At 35.8% G+C, this 27,602-nt stretch overlaps 1 protein-coding gene across 1 annotated transcript in view; it reads left to right on the top strand.

Annotated features, from left to right (window-relative positions):
* Positions 1-27,602, top strand: part of PCM1 (pericentriolar material 1) — a 40,482-nt gene that overhangs the window by 628 nt on the left and 12,252 nt on the right. The window contains 26 exon segments of the mRNA XM_010079542.1: positions 69-299; positions 658-930; positions 1,430-1,600; positions 5,243-5,420; positions 8,741-8,850; positions 9,265-9,481; positions 10,733-10,916; positions 11,213-11,389; positions 12,126-12,283; positions 12,487-12,701; positions 14,318-14,472; positions 14,554-14,683; positions 15,405-15,539; positions 17,056-17,246; positions 17,798-17,995; positions 18,941-19,166; positions 19,288-19,433; positions 20,397-20,590; positions 21,804-21,984; positions 22,648-23,003; positions 23,550-23,708; positions 25,674-25,846; positions 25,931-26,059; positions 26,646-26,766; positions 27,089-27,226; positions 27,474-27,602. Coding sequence (XP_010077844.1) covers positions 69-299; positions 658-930; positions 1,430-1,600; positions 5,243-5,420; positions 8,741-8,850; positions 9,265-9,481; positions 10,733-10,916; positions 11,213-11,389; positions 12,126-12,283; positions 12,487-12,701; positions 14,318-14,472; positions 14,554-14,683; positions 15,405-15,539; positions 17,056-17,246; positions 17,798-17,995; positions 18,941-19,166; positions 19,288-19,433; positions 20,397-20,590; positions 21,804-21,984; positions 22,648-23,003; positions 23,550-23,708; positions 25,674-25,846; positions 25,931-26,059; positions 26,646-26,766; positions 27,089-27,226; positions 27,474-27,602 — 4,675 coding nt within the window.

Consider the following 27,602-nt stretch of genomic DNA (forward strand, 5'->3'; position numbering starts at 1 on the left):
AAAATGTGTACTTTTTATCTATGTGGGTAACAAATACAACTTTTTTTCTCCCGCTGCTTCCCCTTAAGGACTGGGGAAGTCAACAGAAGAAAGGAAACAGGTCTTCAGAAAAAAACAAGAAAAAGCTTGTTGGGGAAGCTAATGATATATCTCCAGAATCCTCACCTGGAATGGGACGACGAAAGACCAGAACTCCAGATAGTTTTCCTCCTGGTCGGTACATGACCCAGATGTCTGTTCCAGAGCAGGCTGAGCTAGAAAGGCTTAAACAAAGAATAAACTTCAGTGATCTGGATCAGGTTTGTTTGAATACCAGCTCCCACTATAAATGTGGCTACAAAATAGGATGCCTTTCACTATAGGAAAGGTAGAGGCCATAGCAAGAATGAGGAGCTAAGCTCTGAGGAACTGCAGAATGTTTGTGCTTCTCAGCTCTTCTGGGAGGGTGGGCTTGCTTTCTGAAAACTGTATAGCAAAAATCACCAGCACTGTCTTTAGCTAGCTTTTGGCTAATCGGTGACTAATAAGGTAACTTTAAAATCAGGCTAATAATACTGCAGAACTGGTAATCCAAGCAGTGAAACTAATCAGTGTTGAGAATATATTGAAGGAAAAAAAAATAAGCAATTGTTCTTTTTTTTGTTTGTTTGTTTGTAGAGAAGTATTGGAAGTGATTCTCAAGGCAGGGCAACAGCTGCTAACAACAAACGACAACTTAATGAAAACAAAAAACCATTCAACTTCTTGTCACTGCAGAGAAACACTAACAAAAGCAAAGATCCTGCCTCAGGTTCCCAAAAAAAGGAAAGTGGGGTATCAGTGCAGTGTAAAGAGTTGTTTGGAGCTGCTCTTAGCAAGGATTTCTTGCAAAATTGTCAAGTTTCTGCTCAAGAAGACGGAAGGGGAGAACCAGCTATGGATAGTAGCCAGGTATTTGCATAGCCTATGAAGTCTACAGAATATTGGCTCATAGAAAGGTTTTAATTACCTTGTTACTTTTCAGGTCACCTTTCTAAATTTCCAAAAAGTGTAACCGTTAAATCTTTATTGGCAACTTGAGGAAAATGTGAGACCACGCTTAGTCATGTATTGTTCTTTAGAAATCTGCTTATTGGTAACAGAAGAAGTTCATCTTACAGGCTGTTTCTCTTTTATACAGTTCCAGAAAATACTCTTACAGTTTAATATTTTCATTAGTTAATGAGCTCAATTCTGTTTAAGCCTTTGTCAACAAGAAGCTTCATGCATGTGTAAATCTGTACTTATAAATCCTGATGACTTTTAACTACTTGCAGAAGTGTGCTTATAGGATTGAAAGTACTAGTATGTCACCCCTTTAATTACTGCTTTGTTGCTGTCACCGCGTCTTGTGCATTAGATACGTTAAAGCTGTAGTTGAATGCATTCAGTAACTTCAGTGTCTTTACAGATTGTGAGCAGACTAGTTCAAATTCGCGACTATATTGCTAAGGCCAGCTCCATGCGGGATGATCTTGTAGAGAAAAATGAAAGATCGGCCAATGTTGAGCGTTTATCACATCTTATAGAACACCTTAAAGAGCAGGAGAAATCCTATCTGAAATTTTTGCAAAAGATGCTTGTAAGTTTGAGAACATAATGTATTCATTTCTGCACTGTAAGCTTTTTTAGGAGTTGACCATTGATGTTTTGATGGTGCTACTGGGGGTGTTGGTTTTGATGTGTAGTACCTTCCATAATTCATTTTAATTGCCCCCTTATATAGCTTTTGATTTATGCCAATGAAATATTTCAGGCTAGAGAAAATGAGGAAGATGATGTTCGGACTATAGATTCAGCTGTGGGATCTGGTTCTGTAGGTGAGAGCACATCGCTAAACATTGATGTGCAGTCTGAGGCTTCAGATACCACGGTAAGCTACCTTTTAGTAATTAAGGCGCTAGAAATGAAGACTTCATTTTGTTTTTGTTGTGATTGTTGTGATAGTGTCATAATCTGCAGTTCAATTTAAAAATAGTAAATACCCAAGCACTCTGTTCAGGAGGTGCTCATGCATGTGTGACTATTTTTTTAAAAATTTATTTTCATGTGGGAGAAAAACAATCATTCTGACATAACAATGTGTCTTGATTAGTTTTTTAAAAATCTTTAGTCTTAAAAGTAGAATGAAGGGTTAAATGCTCATTTTGGCAGAACATGCACTGGACTGATGTAGGAAGGAAGAGTTTTCTATACAAGTTTTCATCTGTAAGTTTGTTTCTGTTAGTGGGGAAAACTTACTGGTGTTGGGTGAGGAGAGTGCTAGAAATGAGTCATTAGTGGACCATAGCCCAAGCATCTTTCTAGTGATATAAGTATTGACCTAACAGAAGTTTCTCTCCTTTTTTGGAGAGTTGAGCACCTTTTAGAAAATGTGTTTTGAATTTAGTTCTGAGATACACAGACAATCTTCCTTTCTATTTATAAAAGCTTTTATATTAACGTGGTAAACAATTCTTGTAATAGATACAAAAGCATTTTAATAACAGCTTATGTTTTGCATCTTCGAACACTACTATACTGAGGAAAAGTACTACAGAGCTGGCAAGCTTTTGGCGAGTTAGTACACTGAGTGTTCTACAGATGAGAATTTACATGCTTGGAAGTAAAACAGCAGTTAAAACATTAAGAAGTTTTTGTAGTTATTCTTAGCTTTATAAGAACTCTTTCTACCCCTGTGAAGAAATAAAATGATAGACATGGAAGATGTAGTTTTAACTTAAAAAAAAAAAAGAAAAAACTCAGTACTGTTTTTAAGAAATATGCATGTAAACTTGCATTTTTCTTCATCTTTGCAAAATGGGCAGTTTTATGTTTGCCTCATTGTTTTGCATATAATTTCTCTTTACATGCAGCTTGCATATATTACATGCAGAATGAATACTTATAGTCTTATAAGGGTAATTGCTATATGGAGCCTTATTGTTATGAAAGTTCTAAGAATGACTAAAATGTCTTTGCTCTTTAGTAGATTTTATTTTATACTAGTTTTCATTGTTTGTCAAGGTACATGTGGGTAGGTTTCTAACTTAAAAATGTGTGTTAAGTTGGAGCAGGTGTTCAAAATCTAACATACTAAACTATTTAATAAAGGAGATATCTTTTAGTTTGAGCATTCGGCCCCACATTGAGGAGAAACTAGGGAATTCAGCTCCACAAGAACAGGTTACAGACATTGATGTTACAGCAAGCCCTAAAGGGAAAAGTGACAGAGCTGCTCTGAACGACAGGGAAATCTGGCCTTGTAGGATTAATAGCCAAGAACATGGATTGCCTTCAAAGGTACACTTCAAAATCTTATTTTAGTCTCAAATAGGGCTTATACATGCTGACTTTTTTTTTTTTCCCCCCGTCCCCCTCCTGTGAACTGCTTGAAATGTCTTTGTTACTTACAGTGAATGTTCCCATCTGGTCTGCTTGTCTGTATCCAGCTGTCTTTTTATTGAATGAATCTTCTTTGCCTAGAGGTTTTTTTCCTTTAAATAGAGATGTTTGACAACTTTCTCTTCCGAAGTGTCAATGTTGACAGAGAAGGCACTACATGTAACTCTGTACAGCGGGTGTTCTGATTTTATGTAGATGATCCTTCCAATTTTGCTGTTCTTTTTCTGGGAAAACACTGAAAATGTGACTTTCAGACGGTTGTAGTGTTTACACCAATAGTCTGTCAATGCAAATTTAAGATACTACCAGATAGAGAAAATAAATTAAGAGAGTAGTAGCCTTAAATTGTTCCATAAGTGGTTTTGTATAGCTATTTATATAAATATTTGATTGGAAAGGGGAGACCAAGAGACTTGGAGTCTCAAATTTCTTTTGTTATCTGTTACCAGCTTTTCTATGGCTTGATCTCTTACTCTGATTTAAAAAAAAAAAAGTCCATATTTTTTTTCCGTAAAATAAAAGGCCTAAATGTTTTGTCAGGCTTATTAGTCTAAGTATAGAACTGAGCTTGAGAAATCTGTTATGTAATTTTAATGAACTCAAGCAAATCTGGTACTTTAGATAAAGCTTGGATTATTTAAAGGTGAGTGAGACCAAGACACATCCCCCTTTTCCCTTTCTTACCGCGTTCCTTCTTGTGTTGATTTCATTGTGTACTCTCTTTTGCCTCTACTCTGCTTTTTATATATAAGATGAAAGTTTAACAGGAATGATGAGTGCCAGTTGGAACACATGTTTTAGTCACACTTTGAGAAGTTTAGAATTCGGGATGTGTTCCCCTTTCTCTGCTGGAAAGTTGAGCATTCCCTGGTACCCAGAACTAGTTAGTAAAATGCCTGATGCTATTCTGCCATTTTGTGCAGAATTTTTGGACTAAGGGAATTTTGTACTCCAGGAACTCAGCACTATGTGGAGAGAAGATGATACTTTTAAGTTAGTAATGTTCTTTTTAAATACGTGTCAACTTCTAACAAAAAGGAGACAAATTTTTCCATGGTTTCATCTCCATAATGCAATAATCTAACTTGAGACAGGGTCAGGATCTTAACTGTGGATGTCTCATTGAAATAATTTGCTGACAATCCTTAAATAAAAGTTTTGAGGCAAATCTCCAGCTTTTAGTTAGCGTAGGATGAGGAAAATAATGTAGTTTTAATATATTTTAATTGCTCAGCATGCTTTCATTCCTTCAGATCTATTTCCATGTGTTTGAAAATATGGTATAGAGGGGTACTGTGCATGTTTCTGTTTTGAAATGGGTTTTCCCATATCTGGCCTATTCTACTATTTATGGCTTAAATATATCATACAAAACTTAACACATTACAGGTTAGAGAAGAATAACTTCACAAAATGTTCTGATGAAAATTTAGAGATTTTAGGCCAGTAAATCAATATAGATCTTGTAGTATATGTAGCTCCATTATACTATACCTTAACTTGCTTAGCTTTACCAGTCTTACAGCTTAATGCCTTCTTTTATTATTTGAAAGACAAAAGGATGCATGTGTTAGCCTTTGGGACAGGTTAGGGCGGCTGACTGCATTTCTTAACCCCCAGGAGTGGTAAGCATGTCTTGGTGGTACAAGCTTCTCGATACTGGATGTCTAAAATTTTTAGACTGAAAGAACTATTGGAAAGTGAAGCAGTTTCATTTTAACCTTTTTACACTGAACAGGCTATTTGATTTTATTAAAGTCCTGATTGTTTTGACACTTCTGTCACTAGTACTCAACAAATAAATTGTCATGATTATGGTAATTTCTTCCATATGTTTCAGGCCAGAGATCCTCAACAGGAAGCTAAAGAGGAGTTGGAGAACTTGAAGAAGCAGCATGATTTATTGCAAAGGATGCTACAACAGCAGGAGCAATTGAAGGCTCTTCAAGGAAGACAGGCAGCTCTTCTTGCTTTGCAGCATAAAGCAGAGCAGGCAATTGCTGTCATGGATGATTCTGGTATGTGGAATGATGGTGTCTTTAACAGCATGTTAGCATGCTGATTGAATAATTGAATCTGGAATTGTGGAACTCAAATTAAAAAGGTCTTTTTTTTTTCTATAATGCACTTAAAATAATTTTACTGTAAGGCTTCTACTTCTGAGAAGAGTTGACAATGTAACATTGCAAAATGGCGTGTCAGTTAAAAGCCACACAGCTGATTTCTGTGGTTTAGTTGAAAAATCCTAAAAGTGTGGGTTTTTCTCCTAAGAATTGGTCTACCATGTCAGATTAGGAGTTTGCCTCTCATCTCCATCATTGTACCAGTCCTTTGAGGAAAGACTCAAGAGTGGGGAATACAGAGTGTTCTCTCCCATTCTGCATCCTTCTGGCTATGGGCAGTTGGTAGTTTCAGTTTTTGTTTGCTTTTTCATGGGGCTTTTTTTTCTGGTGGCCGGTTGCTTGACTGTTTAATAGCAATTGATAAACTAGTGGTTTATCCAATAAAATAAAAGAGGAAGTTGCTAAAGCAGTTACATAAGTAAATATGAAACTAGAACTCTGAAATTCTATGACATGTAAATTGGGGGCATGGTTCTGATAATAGAGCACCACCATTATGTTATAGCCTTCAGTTTAAAAGCATTCTTCTAATTTGTTTTCATTTATTTCCAACTTTTCAAAAATTATCTTTGTGGCAGAGGCTTCTTTTTGATATCTACTTAAAGGTTGTCACCAGAGTTGTTTTCTCAAGAGTTCAGTCTTAAAAGGGAGACAGTTTTGCTTGATTTGTGCACTGCTGACAAGGTAAATTATCTTTTGTTCGTTGGAAACTTGTGCTGCTCCCCGCCACCCCAATCCTGTTAAGTTTTCTTTGGAAATGGGGTAGTTATGTGTACAGTTGTAGGAAATTACGTTCTTGTATTGAGCAAGTTCAGATTGAGTCTGTGTTAGTTACTGTTTCATGATGTGGTTTAGGGCCAGGTGGCAACTAAGCACTGTGTGGCTACTTCTCCCCCTACCGGAGTGAGATGGGGAGGAGAACCGAAAGAAGGAAAGGTAAAGCCTCATGGGCTGAGACAAGGGCAAAGAGGGATTGCTTATGAATTATGGTCATGGGAAAAACAGACTCAACTTGGGGGAAAGAAATTCAGTTTAATTTGTTACCAATCAAATCAGACTAGGATGATGAGAAACAAAACCAAATTAAAAAAAAAATAAAACATCCCCTTACCCCTCCCTTCTTCCCAGGCTCAAAAACTTTGCTCCCAATCTCTCTACCTCCTCCCTGCCAGTGCTGCAGGGGGGCAGGGAATGGGAGCTGCAGTCAGTTCATCACACATTGTTTCTACCACTCCTTCCTCTTCAGGGGGAGGACTCCTGACACTCTTCCCCTGCTCCAGTGTGGGGTCGCTCCCACCAGAGACAGTCCTCCACAAATTTCTCCAACGTGACTTCTTCCCATGGGCTCCAGTTCTTCATGAACCGAAAATGGGTCCCTTCCATTGGGGTGCATTCCTCCATGCACAGACTGCTGCAGCGTGGGCTTCCCAGGGAGTCACAGCCTCCTTCAGGCACAGTCACCTTCTCTGGTGTAGGGTCCTCCAGGGGCTGCAGGTGGATCTGCCCCACCGTTACCCTCTGTGGGCTGCAGGCGGACAGCTGCCATCTCACGATGGGCTGCAGGGGAATCTGTGCTCTGGCACACCTCCTTCCCCTCCTTTCTTCACTGACCTTGGTGTCTGTGTAATTTTTTTTTCTCGTATTGCACTCCTCTCTCTGCTGCCAAATCCCAGCAGTTTTTTTTTCCCCTCTTAAATACGTTATTACAGAGGTGCTACTCCTGTTGCTGATTGGCTCAGTCTTGACCTGACACAGGTCTGTCTTGGAGTTGGAAGCTTCTAGCAGCTTCACAGGAGCCACCCTTGTACCCCCTCATCTGTTACGAAAACCCTGCCACACAAACACAATACACATGACTCTTCCCCATAAGAGTTGCCGTTGGGCTTGATAGAGGGTATATGTGATAACAGTTCTTATTGCAGCTAGTTTTTGTATTTAAAGTGGCTTGATTTGTAGAAATATAAGCATTGGTTTCTACATTTTACAGAAAGTCTCTCTTTAAGGTTCCTTGCTCTGATGAGCTCCTCCTTTGCTTTTTCTCATGTCCTTGATTTGATAGGAAAGAAGGTGGAACTAGATAAGAAAGCTCCAGATTTTAGTGTTGAAAGAGAAGCAGAGAAGTTGGAAGGTAGAGAGCTTTTAGAAAGCTGTCCCAGGAGCAAGTGCCTTTGAAAGATGTTTCTTTGTTTCTTAAATGGTTTTCAGTAATTGCTTTTCTCCTATCTGCTTTGAAGCAGTATACCTGTGATGGAATCTGCTTTCTCTTCCTGCCTCGTATATGCAAAACTTCATCTTGATGAGGAATGGGTATATGAAGTAGAAAATAGGATTACTTAGGATAAATTAGAACTTCATTTTTTTTAAATTCTTTGGTGGTGTTTTTAGTTGTTTCACGTTTCCACTTACGTCACTCTTAGTAACAGCTTCTTAGCACTGTTTTTGTTGACTGACTTGAAAATGTGTTGTGTGCCAGAACTGTAGGGTAGGAAATGTAAGGATTCAATTTCAGCATAGGGCAAAATAAATGTTTTTAAATTTAAAAATGTTAAAATTTATTGTGCTGGTAACAACATCATGATCTATAGGGAAAATAAATAATATTTGTGCTTGATTTTGCTAATGAAGTGTTGGTTCATATTTGGGGAAAAAAGTAAGTTACTTGGCTCTCTCAACTGCCGGTTCCATATCTTAGTACTGTTTGAGCTTTCAGGAAGGTGAAAAAAGCTTTCTTCTTAATATATTCCTCTCATAAAGCTTTTTGAAGGAAAGACCCCCAACTCTCTCTTTGCAGCTGTGAAGATTACAACTATACCAAGATGAAAGCTTGGTGTCTTGTTAGTTTATTATTTTAGGGAAGTAAAATTGCATGCACTGTTCTTAGTTTGGCTATAGTAAGTTGTAACAATTTTCTTTCTAACAAGCATCAACCCTAGACGACTTGGTTAATTTCATTTTGCTCTGACCTTTTTGGCTAAACTCAGACTATATTATAAAGTCCTTCTGTATTGCTCTTCACAAGGGAGCTGTGAGTTGTTAGTGTTGCTGTAGTGGAAGTAGTCTTTCATGTGTAAAGTTGGTGGGAAGGACACGACATTAAACATAATTGTTGTATTTTAAGAGGTGCAGTATATTGATGTTCTTGTTGAACAACAAATAGCCTTTATTTCATCACTGTGGAAAAATATTTACATTTTTTTCTCCTTCTGCGTGCCTAGTTGTAACAGAGACTACGGGTAGTGTTTCAGGAGTAAGCCTTACATCGGAACTAAATGAAGAGTTGAATGACTTGATTCAGCGCTTTCACAACCAACTTCATGATTCTCAGGTCAGTCATTGGATTGTACTGTGTAAATTTTGCCATTGTCCATTTTTCTTGTTTTGAACAATGCAGTTAAATGTTTGTCTTGCTTATTTCTTTAAATCTGCTAGTGGAGTAATTAGGGTTCCCCCAAACTTGAAACCTCAGCATCTTTGTTTTCTTAAGAGTTATTAGCTGACTAATCTATGCTTTCTGCCTCACAGTTTTCCATGAAAGTCGAGAGAAGTAGTTTCTATATTGTAGTATAGTTGTATATAAACTCAGTATATAATTGGGTTATCGTGAGAGTATTTTCAGTATCAGTTTCCCTTTATAATGTTCTTTGTTCTGATGGCCTAGCAAGCCTATAAGAGGGCTTTTTGTTTCTTAAAATTTATTTTACTTTTTTCATAGCACTCTGACTGAAATTACTCTTTTCAGACACAATCTGTGCCAGACAATAGAAGGCAAGCAGAAAGTCTTTCACTTACCAGAGAGATTTCACAAAGCAGAAACTCTTCAATGTCTGGACACATGTCAGATGAGAAAACACAGCTTTTTAACAAGATGCGAATGTTGCAAGGTAAAAAGCAAAAAATGGACAAACTGTTAGGAGAACTTCATACACTTCGTGACCAACATCTAAATAACTCCTCCTGTAAGTAAATATAGGCAGAATTGTATCTTCTCAAGAATACAACGTTTTTAGTATGCATGTTTGTAACATGGTCTTTCAACTGATTAATGAAATGCAGATGATAAAACTGTGCTGGGGGAATACTGTGTAAATGTTTTTTAATGCTGTATAAGTTTCTGGCTTAATGGAGACCTCTACAAGTAATGGTGATGAGTGTTTTTGCTAGTAACACTTCAGCCAACTTTGATAATGTTGTAAAACAGTGTGAGGAGGTGATGATGTGATTTTTTTTTTTTTTTTCTTCAAGGGTTGTCTGTGACACATCTGAGTTGTGTAGTGTACCGTGTGAACTTGAACTTTCTGTATTTTTATCACAGTACATCTGTATTTATGTACTCAGCACTTCAGATGTTAGTAGCTCTATGGCGTTACGGGGTTTGCTTGTCCACTGTCAGAAGACTTTCTCATGGACTAGTCACAGAGACTTCGATCACAGGCCATATCAGAGGAATTTAACTGTCTGAATGGACTATAGTTTTGGACTGCTTCTTAGATGGCTTTTTCTTCTCCTTAAAGTCTTGAAGTGGTCCTACTTTCTGCTCTCGCTTTCAGTTTTTAGAAATATGTTTGTACTGGTGAAGTTTGTCCTATAGCTGGAAACTTCTGAGGGGCAATCACAGCATTTTCTGGTCAACATTAAGAGATGAAGCACTTGAAGCATGCTTGTGGAGAAGGGCGGACTGATTTAATGGTTACATTACTATACCCCCGTCTTTCTACATGTACTTAATGCGTATAATATGAACATATTTGGGTATGATTTCATGTAGCTGGAAAAAGTAAACATCAAATCTATGTTCTACAGCATATGGACAAAAGAGATTACCAGTGGAAAAAAATTGATAGGATTTTTCTTTGTCATGTTGAAATGTTACATTCAGAAAAAGCCCAATTCACCCATAAGCAAACCGTTAAAAGAACTCTTTGGGCAGATTCACAGCATGAAAATTTCCACTTAAGTTCAATAAAGTTAAAGGAACTGACTGAAGTCTTATTTACAAAAGCTACTTATTACTCTCTGCCTATTATTGTCGCATGGCGTGAAACTTAAGACAAAAGCTTTTGTTCTTCTAAGAGAAGAGGATATTAATTGCTGTTTTATATGTTGATAATATTTTCTGTAGTTTCATTTTAATATAATTCAGTTAAGTGGTTTCCTTTTTGCAAGTTGTTCTTATGAGCTATATTTCTTTGTAGTTTTTCCTGCTTCAGGTTCTCCTCAAAGGAGTATTGATCAAAGAAGTACAACTTCAGCTGCTTCTGGTCCTGTAGGCATAGTAACTGTTGTCAATGGCGAATCAAATAGCCTGGCATCTGCTCCCTGTCCTCCCGATTCCTTGGTTTCTCAGAATGAGAGCGAAGAGGATGAAAATCTAAATCCAACAGAAAAGCTTCAGTAAAAGTTCTTTAATTTTTTTCTTAATGTGCTTTAGTGATTTTTTAGTATTTTAAAATAAGTTTTGTGTTACGAAACCATTTAATATTTTAATGTACTTAATTTAGTATTATAGATCATTTAGTAAATGGTCCAAGACAGTTAAATGAGTTCAGAGCTTCAAGCAGAAGGCTCTTACAGCTAGAAAAATGGCAGTAAACTTTAAGAACTGTAGATGATATATATACACTTTTCAACTCTACATAGATTTGATTAACATGACAAAACGCATAGCATGTTCTTTTTTTTCTCATCAGGAAGCTAAATGAAGTTCGTAAGAGGCTGAATGAGTTACGTGAGTTAGTTCACTACTATGAGCAAACATCTGATATGATGACAGATGCTGTGAACGAAAACACAAAGGAAGAGGAAGAAACAGAGGAATCAGAAAGTGATTCTGAACATGAGGATCCAGAGCCTGTTACAAATATTAGGTTGTTGTATTTTTTGTCATCCTACATCTTTGTAGCTAAATTGTTACAGATTTCCTGAAGCAATACATTATTTCAGTCAACCACGAGTAACTTAATTTTGTGATTATATTAACTTCCCAGAATTTTTAGTTTGAAGTAGCTTTCTTATACAGATAATTGACAATAATCTTGACTGTGGTAGCTTATTTACATAGCAAATGTAGATTAGTTTGGACATTTAGAAAATCACTGTAGGATACTTCAAAATCTGCTCCTTTGAGTTTAAGCACTGAATTACATGTATGGAATTCCACTAGAAGGTTAATAAGCCTAGACTAAAGAATTGGAATATGAACAAACTTCAGTTTAGAGAGGCATTTAGAGCTGTAATCTAACCGGGCAACTGTGTGCTTCAAGGATCTTCACTGTGCAGAAATGAGTACTAACTCAGCTATGAATCATATAAAGCTTTTATCATGTAGTCATATACCTTGCAAGCCTCTTGTATTGTTGTAGATCTAGCAGGGACAATTCGTAGCTACTTCTGATTGCTTAAAAAAGATTAAAAAATCTATTGCAGAGATGGATATTAAAAAATTCCAAATATCTGGACTGATTTTATATGGGGTTGATTTTTTTTTTTTTAAAAAGGGTCAGGACACATGCCTATCAGAGCTAATTAATAAAATGGCTGAAGTAAAATTCCATTGATACCGGTTCTTAAAAAGTTAACGTGGGTAATGTTATTTTACCCTAGAAACCCTCAAGGAATCAGTAGTTGGAGTGAAGTAAATAGCAACTCAAATGTACAGTGTGGAACTAATAACAGAGATGGAAGACATCTTAATACAGACTGCGAAATAAATAACCGATCTGCTGCTAATATAAGAACTCTAAACATGTCTTCTACTCTAGGTATGTTGTAAAATTTTCTAGTAATTTTAAGTCTTGGTGCAATAATTCTGATAGCTGCACAGAACTTCCCAGAACCTTGTTTGATGAGCAAAATGTTCAAGAGTCTAATCGTTAAGCTGATGTTTTTCTGTTGTCCAACGGACTTCAGAAGTTCAGTAACATGTCATCGGTACTGTTTTGTTTACTTCTCTCCCCGCCTCCAGACTGTCATAATAGGGAGGATGGCAAAGATGTTGACCTACCCCAAGGTGAAGATGATGAAGTGGAAGAAGATAGAGTTAGTGAAGATTCCGTATCTAGTCAGAGAAGCAGCCTGGGTGATGCTGCTGGAGACGCCGAGTTTGAGCAGAAGATCAATAGGCTTATAGCTGCAAAACAGAAACTTAGACAGCTACAAAACCTTGCTGCTATGGTGCAGGTATTTATGAATATAAACATGTGCACAAAAATGTAGCATTCATTATTTCATGTAATGTATAACTTTTAATAGGGAGAACCACTCTGTTTAGTGTAACATTTAAAATGTTAATTTTAAAGCTGGGAAAAAGAGATACTGTTTGATTTTTCTGAAGTCAAGGATCTTACTTCTGAAGTTCAAATCTGGAATTTTCTTGGAGGATGGTACCCAGCAGAGGAATGGCCTTCATACTTAGCACTGGATTACAAAATATGAAGCAAGATGTTTAATATTTTTTTAAATAATGCTGATATACATTTTTAAACTTATAATGGATATTCATCAGTTTTATTTTTTTTAATCCTAGATTTTGCAACATTGTTCAGTTGTGAGGAAAAATTATTTGTTTTCGATTAAAATCTTCAGATGTTGCAGTATGTTCAAGCTGGAGTATTTTGGTTTGGGGTTGAAGGGGGATGATTTTAGGTTTTTTGATTTTAGAGGGCTAGCTATGAGTTGACAGACATTTTAATTTAAAATATCTCATGTTAATTTAGTGATGTTTATTAAAAATGTTTTCATGAAAATCTAGTGTCCCTACAGAATGCTCACATTTGAGCACCATCTAATGTAGTGTCTGCATACTGAATACAGATAGGTGTGTGAGAAATGTAAAGGCTTTATGTGAGAACTCTAAAATCAACTTCAACTAGAAAATATGTTTTACAATAGCAACAGTATAAACACTATATTTTTATTTCAAGATTATACTGCTATCAAAAATTTCTCAATGTCTGGATCAGGCTTGGTTTTTATCATCACTGTAGAGATGTTAACTGTACAGTGGTATAAATCAAAATTACAGATGATGCAGCAGCTTGCTTAATAAATAATTAATTAATGGCATGTCATCAGTCTTTCATATTTAGAAGGCTTGTATCTGTATGTACTCAGTAATGGTACTGTAGGTCTGCATAGCTGTGTCATGCTTGGTCACTGATGATGATCTCTCCTGTTCGGCAGGTTCTGTATTAAGAACGATCATGGGGGAAAACAAAAGAGGCAGTGGCTACAGTTTTAATATTTTCAATTTAAATTGAGAGCTGAATATACAAAAATTATGAAAACAATAAAAGTGGAATAGAGAAGCATGTAGAAGACTGTTTCTAAAATATTTTAGATTTAACTTTCAGAAGTAGTTTTGTTTTTATTTTAAGCTAATAGTGATATTTAACTTCATGACTGCAGTAATTAGGCAGTCTTGCTCATCTCAGTCTCCTTCTGTTCCACTTTTAGTCTCCTCCTTTGTTTCTTGACATGTGTGTGTTTCTATCCACTCAGTCATAGGCATAAAATACAGTTCAAGTTGTTTGTGCTTCCAGAATGAGACAAGTTATCTTGCACGTATAGTGGAGGTTTCAGTAGTGTAAGCTTTATAATTTTAAATTCTCTCATTAACTTCTTATCTTAAAGTTGTGATACCGTGAAGATGATGACTTCTCAGTTCATGATCTGAGCTAAGGATAAAGCTATTCAGAGTGTTAAGGTTTTGAAAAATTAGTTTGACAAACTAAACTTGTTAACAATTTCTGTGTCAACTTGAAAATAGTCTAACTGCCTTTGTGACATACTTTCAGGATGATGATCCAGAACCTCAAGCAACAATTGCAAATGCATCTAATCTTGGTGACTTGTTTTTGGGTGAAATGGACAAGACAAAGCAACAACCAAACAATGTCCGAGCTAGTACTAACAAGTTACAAAAAGATGGAGGACTAAATGAAAAAGCAAGGTAAGCCTTTGCCAAAGGGTAGTAGAATTGTGCTTTAGGCAACTTCTTGCTGAGTAATATGCAGATAATTTGTTTACACAGAGAGAAGTTTTATGAAGCTAAACTTCAGCAGCAGCAGCGGGAGCTTAAGCAGTTACAAGAAGAAAGAAGAAAATTGATTGAAATTCAAGAAAAAATTCAAGTGTTACAGAAAGCTTGTCCTGACCTTCAAGTAGGTAGAAGGTATTTCTTTGCTTTCTTAAGCTGTTGAGCCACAAAACATAAAATATCTTTCACACTGTTTTTTCACTATGAAAACTGGAAGAAAGTTAAAATTGCTAATACTTGTATGCTGTAAGCAGATAGACTTTTAAGCCTAGAGAAGACGTCTAGTTATCTCATTCCACTCTAGGTTCTTGCTCAGTGGTTGATATATCAAGCTCTAATTTCACAGTAGTTTGTCCTCAAAAGCCTTGATTTAAAGTCGTCAAAGTTAGATAACCTTCTGTCTTATTTTTAGCATGAAATTTGTCTGTCCATACCTGCTAGTCACTGCATCTTCACTCCTCTTAGTAGTCATTTGCGGGGTCTGGTATTTTGAAACAATACTGTGTCTTGTAAGCATGACTAACACTTTGTCGTATTCAAACTTAACTGCACAGTGCTGTACTGTTTCTCATACTCTTTGAAGATGAACTTCTTCTCTATGAAGTGAGCAGTAATTTATCAATACTGTGCATCTACAGCATTATATAATACCGTATTACATAAAAACAAGTTTTGTTGGTTGCTGGCTAAGTTCTGAAATAAGTATTTAGCCTTGATTCAAAAATGCCTTTTCACTGAATACTAATTCTCCTGTCTCATAAAGCCTGAACTGTGTTGCGTTTTAACAGCAAGTAAGTTTTACAAAGCTACTTGACCCTATCTTACCGATTTGCTTTCTCTTTTAGTTGTCAGCTGGCCTGGGTAACTGCCCAGTGAATAGGCAGACTTCACCAGCAACCTCAACTCCAGCCATGAATGAGTGTAACACATCTCGCAAGCCTTTCCTTGAATTTGATGAATCTGTACCAGTAGGCAACGAGGTATTTCATACTAGATATTCTGTGACTTAAAAAAAGGTTTTAAAAAGGAAAAACTTCTAGGTAACTTGGACACATTTTGAAGTACTTGGCAGCAGGAGTGGAGTAGTAGCCATTGTAACAAAGTGTATATAACTACTTTGTTTCGTTTATGGAAAGAAGTAAATATTGACCTGAACGGGTAAGAGTTCTTTCCTTAAATACAGCAGTTGTTGCAAAATATTAATGTGGAAGTTGAATAAATCTTGTACTGTGAACGTTTCACAGTGTATACCACAGGCAAGTCATCCATGAAGAAAATGATGGCAGTATTTGAAACATAGTTTATCTTCTATGTGTCTCCCCTTTCCAGAAAAATTCATGTCTTCAGTAATGATCTGCATATTAGTCTTTCTAAAAATAATGCTAGTGTTTTTAGGCATGGAGGGATATGTGATTAAAAGTGTTTCCTGGCTTGACCAGACATGAGAAACAAATATCTGAAAAATACATTTGTTAATAGATTCTCACTGTGAATTGCACCAGCATTCTTGTAAATTCTCCTTAACGGTTTAGGTGAGGCTGATTAGGCAATGCCTGTAATGTTGTCATTAAAAGCCAGATTTTCCTTCTCCAAGAAGAGAGTATCAGAACTTTGGCATCTTCCAAATAAGTATCATAGGACAGCTTGTCTCTTTTCACTGAATAAAAGTTCTGAATCCTTCTTGCTAAAAAGAAACTGTATCTAAAATGAATGTGCTGATGCAATTGCTAACACTCTACAAATAGACCGGGTTCTTAATTATCAAAATATGTGTGTGGATTTTTGTTGAAAAACTTCTTAGCTGTAACACCACCAACTAGTTCAGTTGCTTTCAGGCTTGAGTACATTGTCACTTGCCTGTCTCTCTTAAGTCTATGTTTTTCAGTCTAGTTCACTTACACAGTTATTTTTGTATGTCATGCTATTATGTTATGCTTTTTACATGTTTGTAAAAGTATTTCACTGTTTGTGTTCCACTGTTTCTAATTTAAGGTAGATAAAGGCTTCTTTCTACCTGTACCTTTCCCTGTATGTGCTCTTCTTTGTAAGTCATGGCTTCCTTAAGTCTTGTTCAAACATACACTGCAACTTGAAGTTTCTACAGGTTGCAGAAAATATTTTTGTTGTATTCTCTACTTAATTATCAAGAAGTACTTACACAATTTTCGGATTTCTCCAGAGCATAGTATTCTGTTATGCTACTTGTAGCTAACTAATAATGCGGAAATTATGTGATTAAAAACAGTGTTGAGTGAAACATGCATGGTTTTTCTTAAAAAATTCTGCCCTGTAATGTTTAATTACTATCTTAGATTTTGCAGTATTTGAGATAAATAGTAAATAGGGGATATATTTTGAAGCTTTTTGTACTGTAACTTCAGTTGCCTGAACAGAAAGGTGTCACTGTAGTATCAGATACTGGTATTTTAACGTGCTTTAGTTTAGATTTTATTTATTTTGTTTACATTCTAATGTCTTCCATTTTACTGCAAACAGTTATGGTCTGAGATGAGAAGACATGAGATTTTAAGAGAAGAATTGCGACAGAGAAGAAAGCAACTTGAAGCTCTAATGGCTGAACATCAGAGGAGGAGAGAGCTTGCAGAAACAATATCTACTGTTGCTGCATCTGTTAAAAGTGAAGGATCAGAGGCTCAGCGTACTCCACGGCAGAGTAGGACTGAAAAGTAAGAATGAGTCACTCTGTGTTAATCAGTGAGCACTTCTGTTGTTTAGTGAGATGTCAGCCTTGGGGCAGTTTCCTGTTTTCATCTGAGGACTGAATGTGGTGATATAACAGAGTAGTAAATTAATTTATTGACTTCTTAAGTGACTATTAGTTGGCAAGTTGTTAGTTTTATGTATCTTCCCAGCATATTTAGTCTTCCTTGCTCCATAAATGAGGAAAAATCACCTGAGGAGAGGAGAATGTATGGAGAGTGCCAAATACAAATTTTTCTTCATCTTTACACCATTTATAACAATAGTAAAGTAATAATATTCCAAAGCAGTAAGTAATTTTTTTTAACTGTCCCAGTATCAAAAGAATACTATTTTCATTTTGTGTTGGTGAGATAATGTTTAAATTTATTTTGGTGCAGCTTGATTAATTGAAGATAGACTTGTAAGTGTCCAGATTGTTTTAATAATTTGTCATAAACAAAAAAAAAGGTACTCCTTCCTTCATAAATACCCCTTTTTTTTTTTTTTCTTTTTTTCCCCCTGGAATGTTCACTAGGACAATGGCTACCTGGGGAGGTTCTACCCAGTGTGCACTAGATGAAGAGGATGGAGATGAAGACGGTTATCTCTCTGATGGAGTTGGTCAGGCAGAAGAAGAGGAAGAAGATGTATCAAGTTTGAATGACAGTTTCTCTGCATATCCCAATAACAACATACCAGAAAGTGCATATTTTGTTAAAGAAAACAAAGATAGGTTAGTGGCATTACTTGTTGATGTGATGCTTATCAGAATGGATTTGGAAGCTGTGGGAGAAACGTTGCTTTAACTACAAAGCATCCTTTTACAGCAAAATGAAATTTCCCTCTGCTTGCTAGTGAGCTGTGTGCAGTGCTGCTTTCTTGTCTAAATGTCTGTAGCTGCAATGTGTATAACTAATTTGATTATTTCTTCTGTTTTCAGTCATATTAAATATCTGCCATTGAGCTTTCCAGTTGTGTTACAGTAGCTCATTATGTTCCCATGTTGTTCTAATCAGCTTGAAAGATAGCCTGTATCAAATTTTTGCCATGATATTCATCAGTCTCTTTAAAAAAAAGTAATTCAGAGAATTAAACTAATTCTGAAATTTTTTCTTTAAAATTGTTGGCATTTGCAAGTTGAAAACAATTTCTTACTAGATTGTTTTTCATTAACATGAGTATTTTAAACTTTTCCTTACTTGATAGATTTCCTTAAGCTTTTTGTGACTAAACGAAAATGCCATGTTAAAAGTAATGTATGTCTCTTCAATTGTTTTCCTCTGGTTTTGATACCAAGATAATTTTAGTAGATAGCTGCCTTCTAGTCAGGAATTGGGCCTCATAATTCTTAGTGTATTATGTGGGTGGCTTCTATTTTCATCTAAGTTCATATTATGTGTCAGTAATGGACTATAATAAAAACAAGATCCAGAAACATCCTCAGCAATTCTTCTTTCACAGTGGTTGTCAGTTGGGTGACTGTTATTTTCCATTTGTTTAGGATAATGTTAGATTGACAAAATTGTGTGGGTGATTAGCTGGCATGCTGAAATGGCCTGTGCCAAGTGAGTTGCTGATGTACAACTGAAATATAATTTGAATAATGGAAGTATTGTTAGTAGAAGTTCTCTGAAATGTCAACTTTTGTCCACATTCTTCCTTTTTTTTCCCCACCCAGGTGGAAAAATTGCCGTCCTCTTTCAGCAGATGGGAATTATCGTCCATTGTGTAAGGCCAAGCAGCAGCAGCAGAACATAAGTATGCGACGTCAGGAAAACCTTCGGTGGATGTCCAAACTTTCATATGTGGAAGAAAAGGAACAGTGGCAAGAGCAGATCAATCAGCTGAAGAAGCAGCATGAATTTAGTGTCAGCATTTGTCAAACTTTGATGCAGGATCAGCAGGTAGATATGAAGAACAGTTATTTTGCTGTTCTGCCTTTATCTTTTTTTCTCTCTCTGATTTTTTCAGCAATAACTTCTGGTTTTGGTAATTTGATCACTGTCGTGTATTTTCTTTCTACAGATCCTCTCTTGTCTTCTACAGACTTTGCTTACAGGCCCTTACAGCGTGATTCCCAATAATGTTGCATCTTCACAAGTACATCTTATTATGCATCAGTTAAACCAGTGTTACACTCAACTGACTTGGCAGCAGAATAACGTCCAAAGGTTTGCTGGCTGTATTAGTGTTTGACTGTGGAATTTGAAATGCTTCGGTAATGGAGAACATAGTTATGTGAATAAAAGATTACAGATAATGGTTAAACATGAGACTATTCAACTTCTGAGTTGATTACATGCTTTTGAAATTGTATACAGCATTTTTGGTTGTGTTTTTCACCGCTGTTTTAACACCTTCAAGATGGTTCTTTTTGAGTAATCTTTAGTGAAGAGAAACAAAAGTTGGCATCTCTTCAGAAATCTGTTTTGATAGCTTTATTTGGCTTTTTTGGTCTAGACTTGCTTTCCTTGAATATGCTTTTATGTCTCTAGTCTTTGCTAAACTACCTGGCAAGATTCTGGATTCTAATGGTTATGGAAAGATGATGGAAAAGCTTTTTGCCCTTTCTTAGTATTGTTAGTCAGAATTTATGCTTATGTATGCCCCATTTGGATGTACTGCTTCTAGCTGTTGAACGGTCATATCTTTAAAAAAAGATGTAATAGTCACTTTAATTGCATGAAAGTTGAACTCTTCATTCTGTTTTGTATTTGGTAAGTGGTATATAGTTACTGGTGTCCTATATAATATTTTAAAATAGTTTTAATGCTGCTTCTGCAAATATTTTGTATCTTCAGTTGTTTCTATTTAAGTTTCCTCTTCAGCCTGCTTATTTTTTTTTGTATCTAGTCAATTTTTTGTTGTTTTTGCAAAGAAGTTTTAACTTCTGTAAACGTGACCACTACTACACAGCAGTTGGTTTTAAAAATGTTGCTGTTTGTTGCTCGAGATGAAATACAACTTGTTTTCTTCTTGAGGGTTTTTTTTACTAGCTAAATGGAGCAGTTCTTTATGTACATCATGTGGGGCAGATGAAATAATATTCATCTCAAATTACTTGAATATAAGTTCACAGCTTTCCCTTAGCTTTCTTTTTTCCCCCCAAGTGCTTATTTTTTCTTGTTTTCAAGGTTGAAACAAATGTTAAATGATCTTATGCGCCAGCAAGAACAACAGCAGTGTCAAGAGAAGCCATCAAGAAAGGAGAGAGGCAGCAATGCACCACCACCTCCATCTCCTGTTTTCTGTCCGTTCAGCTTTCCTCCACAACCTGTGAACCCATTTAGTGTACCAGGATTTACAAATTTTTCTTCTTTTGCTCCAGGTGAGTATTACTACAGGTGTGAAAAGTAACATGAATTTCAAAAATTTCCATTCCCTCATTTAATAGAAATCTTAATGTGAACTTGCCGAAACTCTGTGACTTTTCCTTTATATTGGAATGGTCTTAAACAGTAGTTGAATGAGTCTGTAGTATCCTAGCAGAAGTTTGTTAATGTTTATTGCTGAACAATTGTATATTTTTACTTCAGTATGAAAAGCAAGACTTTCTCAATGAGAAGCTATCAATAGTTGAAAGTACCCACTCCATAAAGTTAAGATTTTAAATGTTCTTCATCCAAAATGTGAAAAAGCAATGTTTGAAGCTTTTAACATACCTTCAGCAATCATTTAATAGTGTTCTGACAAAGTGAACCCTCTAATTTTAAGGTGGCTCTTAGTGATTATTTATCTTTTTCTTAGAACTTCCAGCTTCCACTCATTTTTGTTTTAAATGCTGGTAAGTGGAGCATGTTACTAGTTTTTGTTCCCATCAGAGGTATAGAGTAACTGTTGACTCGGATACAGTGTTCCTAATCTCATTACCAAATCTGTTTTTACTGTTGAATTTGAAATGGAGAAAATGTAGGTGTTTTACTGTATCATTAAAAGTGTTTCAAGCTGTCTTAATAAAATATTTCATCCTTTTCAGGAAGCCAGGATGCAGGCATAGACCTAGATTGTAGCTTACAGATTCTAAAGTCTGTTTTCTGTGTAAGGATATATTTTAAATTATATGGAACCTGCACAGAGGAAGAGTTATGTTCAGTTTGCCACTACTGTAAAGATTCTGAAGTTAAAATAAGTATTATGAGTTTATGACTTCTTTGGCCCTATGAGTACTTGTATCATTGGAATTTTCTTGTCAGTTTGATGGTGGTTGAAGTTTGATCAAGTCTTCACGCAGACAGAACTCTGCCTTTTTTTGAACTGTTGTCATTCTTACCTTTGCTTGTAGGAGCTCTTTATTGGGGTTTCTTGAAGTACCTTAATCTCTCCACTGATAGGATTGTAGTGGCATGTATAGTATTCAGTAATGGTCGAAACATGCATTTAAGATAAATTCTGATTATTGCAGTGCTTTCAGGACAAAAACAATTTTTGCTTACCTCCCCTCATTTTTGCTTCGTGATTTTATATTGCCACACTATGTCTCAAATTTGCCTTTTATCACACAGGTAAATGACAGTGTCTTCTGACTCTTGTTTACCTTGTAGGTATTAACTATAATCCAGTGTTTCCTTCTGGTTTTGGAGATTTTGCACACAATATTTCCCCACACAGCAGTGAGCAGCAGCAACAACCTCCTCTAGATCATAATGCTTCTGGGAAAACTGAGTATATGGCATTCCCCAAACCTTTTGAAAGCAGTTCCTCTAATGGAGCAGAAAACCAAAGGTATTTGATGTCACAGTCCAACTCTCTTTTAATAATTTTTCCTCTCTCTCTCCTCCGTTTTCTGGGGCTTGTGGTAATTCATCACTGGTTTAGGGAATTTATTGTCATAGGATTACAAGATGAACTTTACTTTTGCGGTTTCCAGTTTATTTTTTTACTTTTTGTCAGTAAAGTGTCCTATTTTTCTGTATAATTTCATGATATTTTAAGATCAAGTATAGTGTTGGAGTGGTTTTGTGATACATTTTGTAAGTGGAGGAAGATTTAATTTCCATGGTTTTTGAAACTGACCTGTTTGAATAACTAAAGGATATGATTTCAGTGAATGTTTATTTTTTGTGCTACAGTAGATTGTAATGAATGTTGTTTTAAGAAATGTTTTGTCCTATAGTACTATTTGAGCACAGCAGTAGCTGCATAAGTATGTTCAGATTGAAATCAGTGATAAATTAATTTCTTCAGCTGTCTTCCATTTTTCCATTTGGAAGGATTCTTACTAGATTTTTTTTTTTTTTTTTTTTAGTGTTCAGTTGATGACTAAGTAACTAGGACAGATAACTTGCATTATGGATAAAACTGTTTGCCTGGTAAGAGATACTGTTTCTATTTGAGAGACTAGAATATGATATATTGCGTTTTTTCTTTCTTTCTTTCTGACAGGAGGAGCCATAGACAACCTGAAGAGGAAATGGAAAAAAGATCAGTTTGGCTTAATGATAACCAGGAAGTGAAAAAAGATGATCAGTCGCAGCTGAAAGAGGGTTTTGCAGTTTCAGTGCAAGACATTGCTTCCAGTCATAAAAATCAGTCTGATATGAGCAGGAGAAGAGAGTTGGATGAAGAGTCTTTGGAGAGTTTTAGTAGCATGCCTGATCCAGTAGACCCAACTACTGTAACAAAGACATTTAAATCTAGAAAAGCATCAGCGCAAGCAAGCTTAGCATCAAAAGATAAAACACCCAAATCAAAGAATAAGAGGAAGAGTTCTTCTCAGCTAAAAGGCAAAATTAAAAATACTGGTAGGTTGTAAAGTAATCTTAGATACCATGGCAAACTCAACTTGGATTATAGTCATTGTATACCAGAGAATTTAGTCTCCGTAAATGGTACCTTATAATAATGAAAATAAATTATTGAATTATGAATTCATTTTACATAATGTAACTACATAAGGATTTTTAGTACTTCAGGAAATAGCATAACTGATTGTGATTTGAATGGATTGAGGATGGAGATACACTGAGATTTTGAATAAGCAACTGGGAGAATCATGTTCTTCATTATGTCTTCATGTTCAAACTGGATGATTTGCTGAAAGATGTGCTTCAGTAAAATACTGAATGAGAAGAGAGGGACTGTGCTAGCATGTATAGTACTGTTGCAATCATTGAGGATTTAGTGCTACTTACTGTATGGCTTCAGTGTACAGTGAAAAATTTGTGGCTAGGAAACATCATTGGTGTTTTGCAGCTTTGATATTGCCCTTGAACAAACATTTAGAAGTAATGAAACATTTTCTAAGCTTTTTTTTTGTTTGCTTCTTCCTTTTTATTCTCTCCCCTAAGATTATGAAAGTGCAAGTGCTTCTAGTGTGTGTGAACCCTGCGAGAGCAATAAAAGCAGACGCTCTGAAGAGGTGGTTCATGCAAAGGTGTTCAGTAAAAGGAATCGGGAACAGTTGGAAAAAATAATTAAGTATAGTAGATCTACAGAAATGTCTTCAGGTATTATTTTCCAAATGTCAGTAATTATTTTGTGAACTTCTCTGAGTAAAGGACCTGCATACTTAGTTGCTAGTGTATTATTTAAAAGCAGTGTATAATGACAAAATGCCAATACTGTATTTTTAGCATGTGGATTTTGCTTTTTAATTTCTAAAGATACTGTAAACATAGAAGTTGTAAAAAGTAGGATATTGATTGCTTTTGAGTGTTTTCTGTAGATGAGGAACTTGATTAAAATGTAGAAACAAACCTGTTACTATAAAATGACTAAAAGCCTAGCCGGACAAAAAACTCACCCATTTGTTGGTGTTTTTATGGAAAGTAACTGCACAACAGATGAAACTTTGGTTAGTGTTTAAACTGCATCCTGTCCTGCCTACATGTTTTCTTTCTGTTCATGCTTAAAGGAGCTCTATCAAAGACCACTCAAATTCAGTCTTATAACATCACATAAACCCTTACATTTTCGCCATCTGCACTGCTTTTCTTGCGTCTAGATCATAAAAAGTATTCTCTTCTGTGTCTTTTTAGGTTCTGCCAGTAGCTTTTTTTTTTTGTTTGAAAGATGCAGATATTTTAGTCACTGTAGCATGACATACAGCTTTGTCAGTGTGGCTGTGTCCACAGGAGCTGTTTATTGGTATACATAATAAACTTTTACTGGTCAAGTTCTCACAATAAGCAGCTTTGATGTGGTTTGGATGACTAAGCAGTCTTCCTCCTGCTGTTTTGTATAGACCCTGTCTTTATTTCTGGTGCACGTTTTTGTGTTTATCACTGTCTATCCCCACTTTCCTACAGCGCATGCTAGGAGAATTCTGCAGCAGTCTAACAGAAATGCATGCATTGAAGCACCAGGTAATGCATTCACTGCTTAGCTTCAACAATGTCCTATTATTTTTTTTCTGGTCCTGTAACTCAGACTGTTTAGCAGATGTTCAAAATTAGTACTATTGCAGCACCTTCTCTATAAACGAGGCAACAGAAGTTGCTTGTAATTTTCATGAAATGCAATGATACAAACTAGTTTGCATTATAGTTGTGGCAAATGTGTTTATAATGTTCTTGATTAGTCACAATTACAAATAGAAAATACGCATTTAGATACTACAACAAACTGATTTTAGTAGGCATTTTTAGTATGTTTAAAAGCTACTATTCCATTTTATTAACACAGCAGGGAAGCGATTTTTGGTGGCTTATTAAAGGTTGAAAAATCTTGCCCCTGTGCTTAAAAATACTTGCAGATAATCAAATTGCACAGTAACATTTGCTGTATTGCTAATAACTTCATTAACTTGAATACTAACAAATATGCATCTGTTTAAACTAAGCTGAGTTTTCCGAATTTAACTTTTTTTCCATTCAACCCTTGCCAAAATATGCATGTAATAATTTAACTGTTGTGATGCAAGGATAATCCTTAATTTTCAAAGGAATGGGAGGCTTAGTAGGACCATTACAGGTCTCCTCATAGGCGTGTATGGGATTTATGCTCCTGTGGGAAGGAGTGACTTGAATTCAGCTTTCATAATGTTGTTACTTCTGTGGCAGAAGTGTGGACTGCTTTTATTATGTACACTTGAGACCTTTGGCTGTCTCATTTGAAATACCTTAAAACTCCATTTTCAGTGTTGAATACCTATTCTGAAAGCAACATTGTGGCGTGCACAGTATTCTCTTCAATAAGGGGTACTTTCTAAAGGTATTGTTCAGAATTGTAAAGAAAATTATCCCTATTAATGTTTTTTATTTTATATATAAAGGATTGCATGAAGTATTATTTCAGAATGTTTAAATTTTTGTTGCCCTTCAGGAAATTAGTAAGCTTTAAGAAAGCAGTTATATAATGGAATATACAATGATTGAGATATAATCTGTGTACCTGTAACTTGCATACCTAATAGGCAGTTGTTTTTCAACAGGGTGCATGTCAAGGACTTAATGAGTTCTTTTCTTCTGCAGAAACTGGTAGTGATCTTTCTATGTTTGAAGCTTTGCGAGACACAATTTATTCTGAAGTGGCAACTCTTATTTCTCAAAATGAGTCTCGTCCCCACTTTCTTATTGAACTTTTCCATGAGCTTCAGCTGCTAAATACAGATTACCTGAGGCAAAGGGCTCTATATGCTTTACAGGTATCCACAAAATTTTTAATCTTGTGCATGAATCAAACAAACCTTAGATCCTTTTTTACAGTGTATATTTACTATCTTTTCCAGGATATAGTGACCAGACATTTATCTGAGAAAAATGAAAAAAGGAAATGCGCAAAATCACTGAATTCTGCAACATGGATGGCATCAAATTCTGAACTCACTCCCAGTGAGAGCCTTGCCTCTACAGATGATGTAAGTTTTCAACTTCAGAAGCTAGTTCACTGTCACCGTTTCCTATCTTTTCAATTTACGTGAATGTTTGTGTACTGAAATATTCTTAACTAGTGATTGAATTTTTCTAATATTAATACCAACTTATCCAAACTTTTCTAAACAAAGAAATGCAAGAGAATCTTAATGCAAAAGTGGTTAAATGTCGTAGGATTCTTGATGCTGGAAATGAGTGATGCCTCAGGAAGGGATAGAACATGAAGAGGGGCATAAACTGGAAACTGATATTCAAAAAGGGCCAAAATCCTCTTATGAGTAAGGACAGGGCAAGTACTGATCACGAGATTCTGAAAAAATGTTAGCTTTTTTGTATTTAGGGGATCACTGCTGCCTCTGTACAGTTTCTTATGTGTTTTATAAGTATTTGAAACAAACACAGTAGAATCACCTGATGCATTTATATCTTGAAAGTAAGGCTGTTCCCCAGTCAGGCAACCTGGCGGCAAGTCTTGGTACTACAAGGTGGCTGAAAGTCGCTGACTTATTGGCACATCTGTGAGAGGATTGTGCATTTCTGCTTTGTATTCTGCTGTTCGGTGTTTTTTAGGAAACTTTTGGCAAGAACCTTTCTACAGAAGCACGTCAAGATTGTGAGCAAAATGATGCAGACAATGGGAGTACTATGTCTACATCTTCAAATTTTGAACCCTTTGCCACTGATGACCTTGGTAAGAATGATGTGATTTACAACGTTGAAAGTGTTACTCCCTCTCTCCTAAAATGCTTGCAATTGTCTATGCTTAAATAGTATACCAGTCTTTGACTTCTAGTGTGTAATCATATGTTTTGTAAAACACAGCACCTAAAGAAATCAGCCACTTGTGAAACACTTTGAGTTGATGAGAGTATGTAGTCAAATATTGTAACTCAACTACAGTTATACATCGATTTCAAAACTTGAAAACTTGAATTAATTTCTATCATTGTTTACTTGTCTATCAATTGAAAACTTTTTATTTAGATTAAAAGGTGTTTTTATTCTAAATATAGGCAACACAGTGATTCACTTAGATCAAGCTTTGGCTAGGATGAGGGAATATGAGCGTATGAAAATTGAAGCTGAAAGTACCCTTGACTCTGAGGGCTGCTCTAGTAATTTTCAGGGTGCTTCTGCTGCTAAATTAGAAGGTATGCACATATATACATATTTTGCTTGGTTTTAGAAAATAATTTTTCTGAATATCAAGAATCTTTTAATTGGCTGACTCACTTTCCTCTTCATTTATATTGAAAACTTAGCAAAGTTTCACAGGATCTTTACATACTTAATTAAATACGATGTATTTTTTTAAAAAAGGAAACTATATGTTTTTGAAATTGGTATGTCTTTAATAGTAATGTTGAATGACTTAAATGTGCATTTTTTTTTAACGAGGTCCAAGTACCAGTGAATGTCTTCCTGTGCCACAGTCAAGTGAAGTTTCTACTGTTCCATGTCCTCGCATAGATACTCAGCAGATTGACCGACAGATTAAAGCAATTATGAAAGAGGTCATTCCTTTTC

The sequence above is a fragment of the Pterocles gutturalis genome, unplaced genomic scaffold (assembly GCF_000699245.1).
Source record: "Pterocles gutturalis isolate BGI_N339 unplaced genomic scaffold, ASM69924v1 scaffold11164, whole genome shotgun sequence".
Classification (NCBI taxonomy): Eukaryota; Metazoa; Chordata; class Aves; order Pterocliformes; family Pteroclidae; genus Pterocles; species Pterocles gutturalis.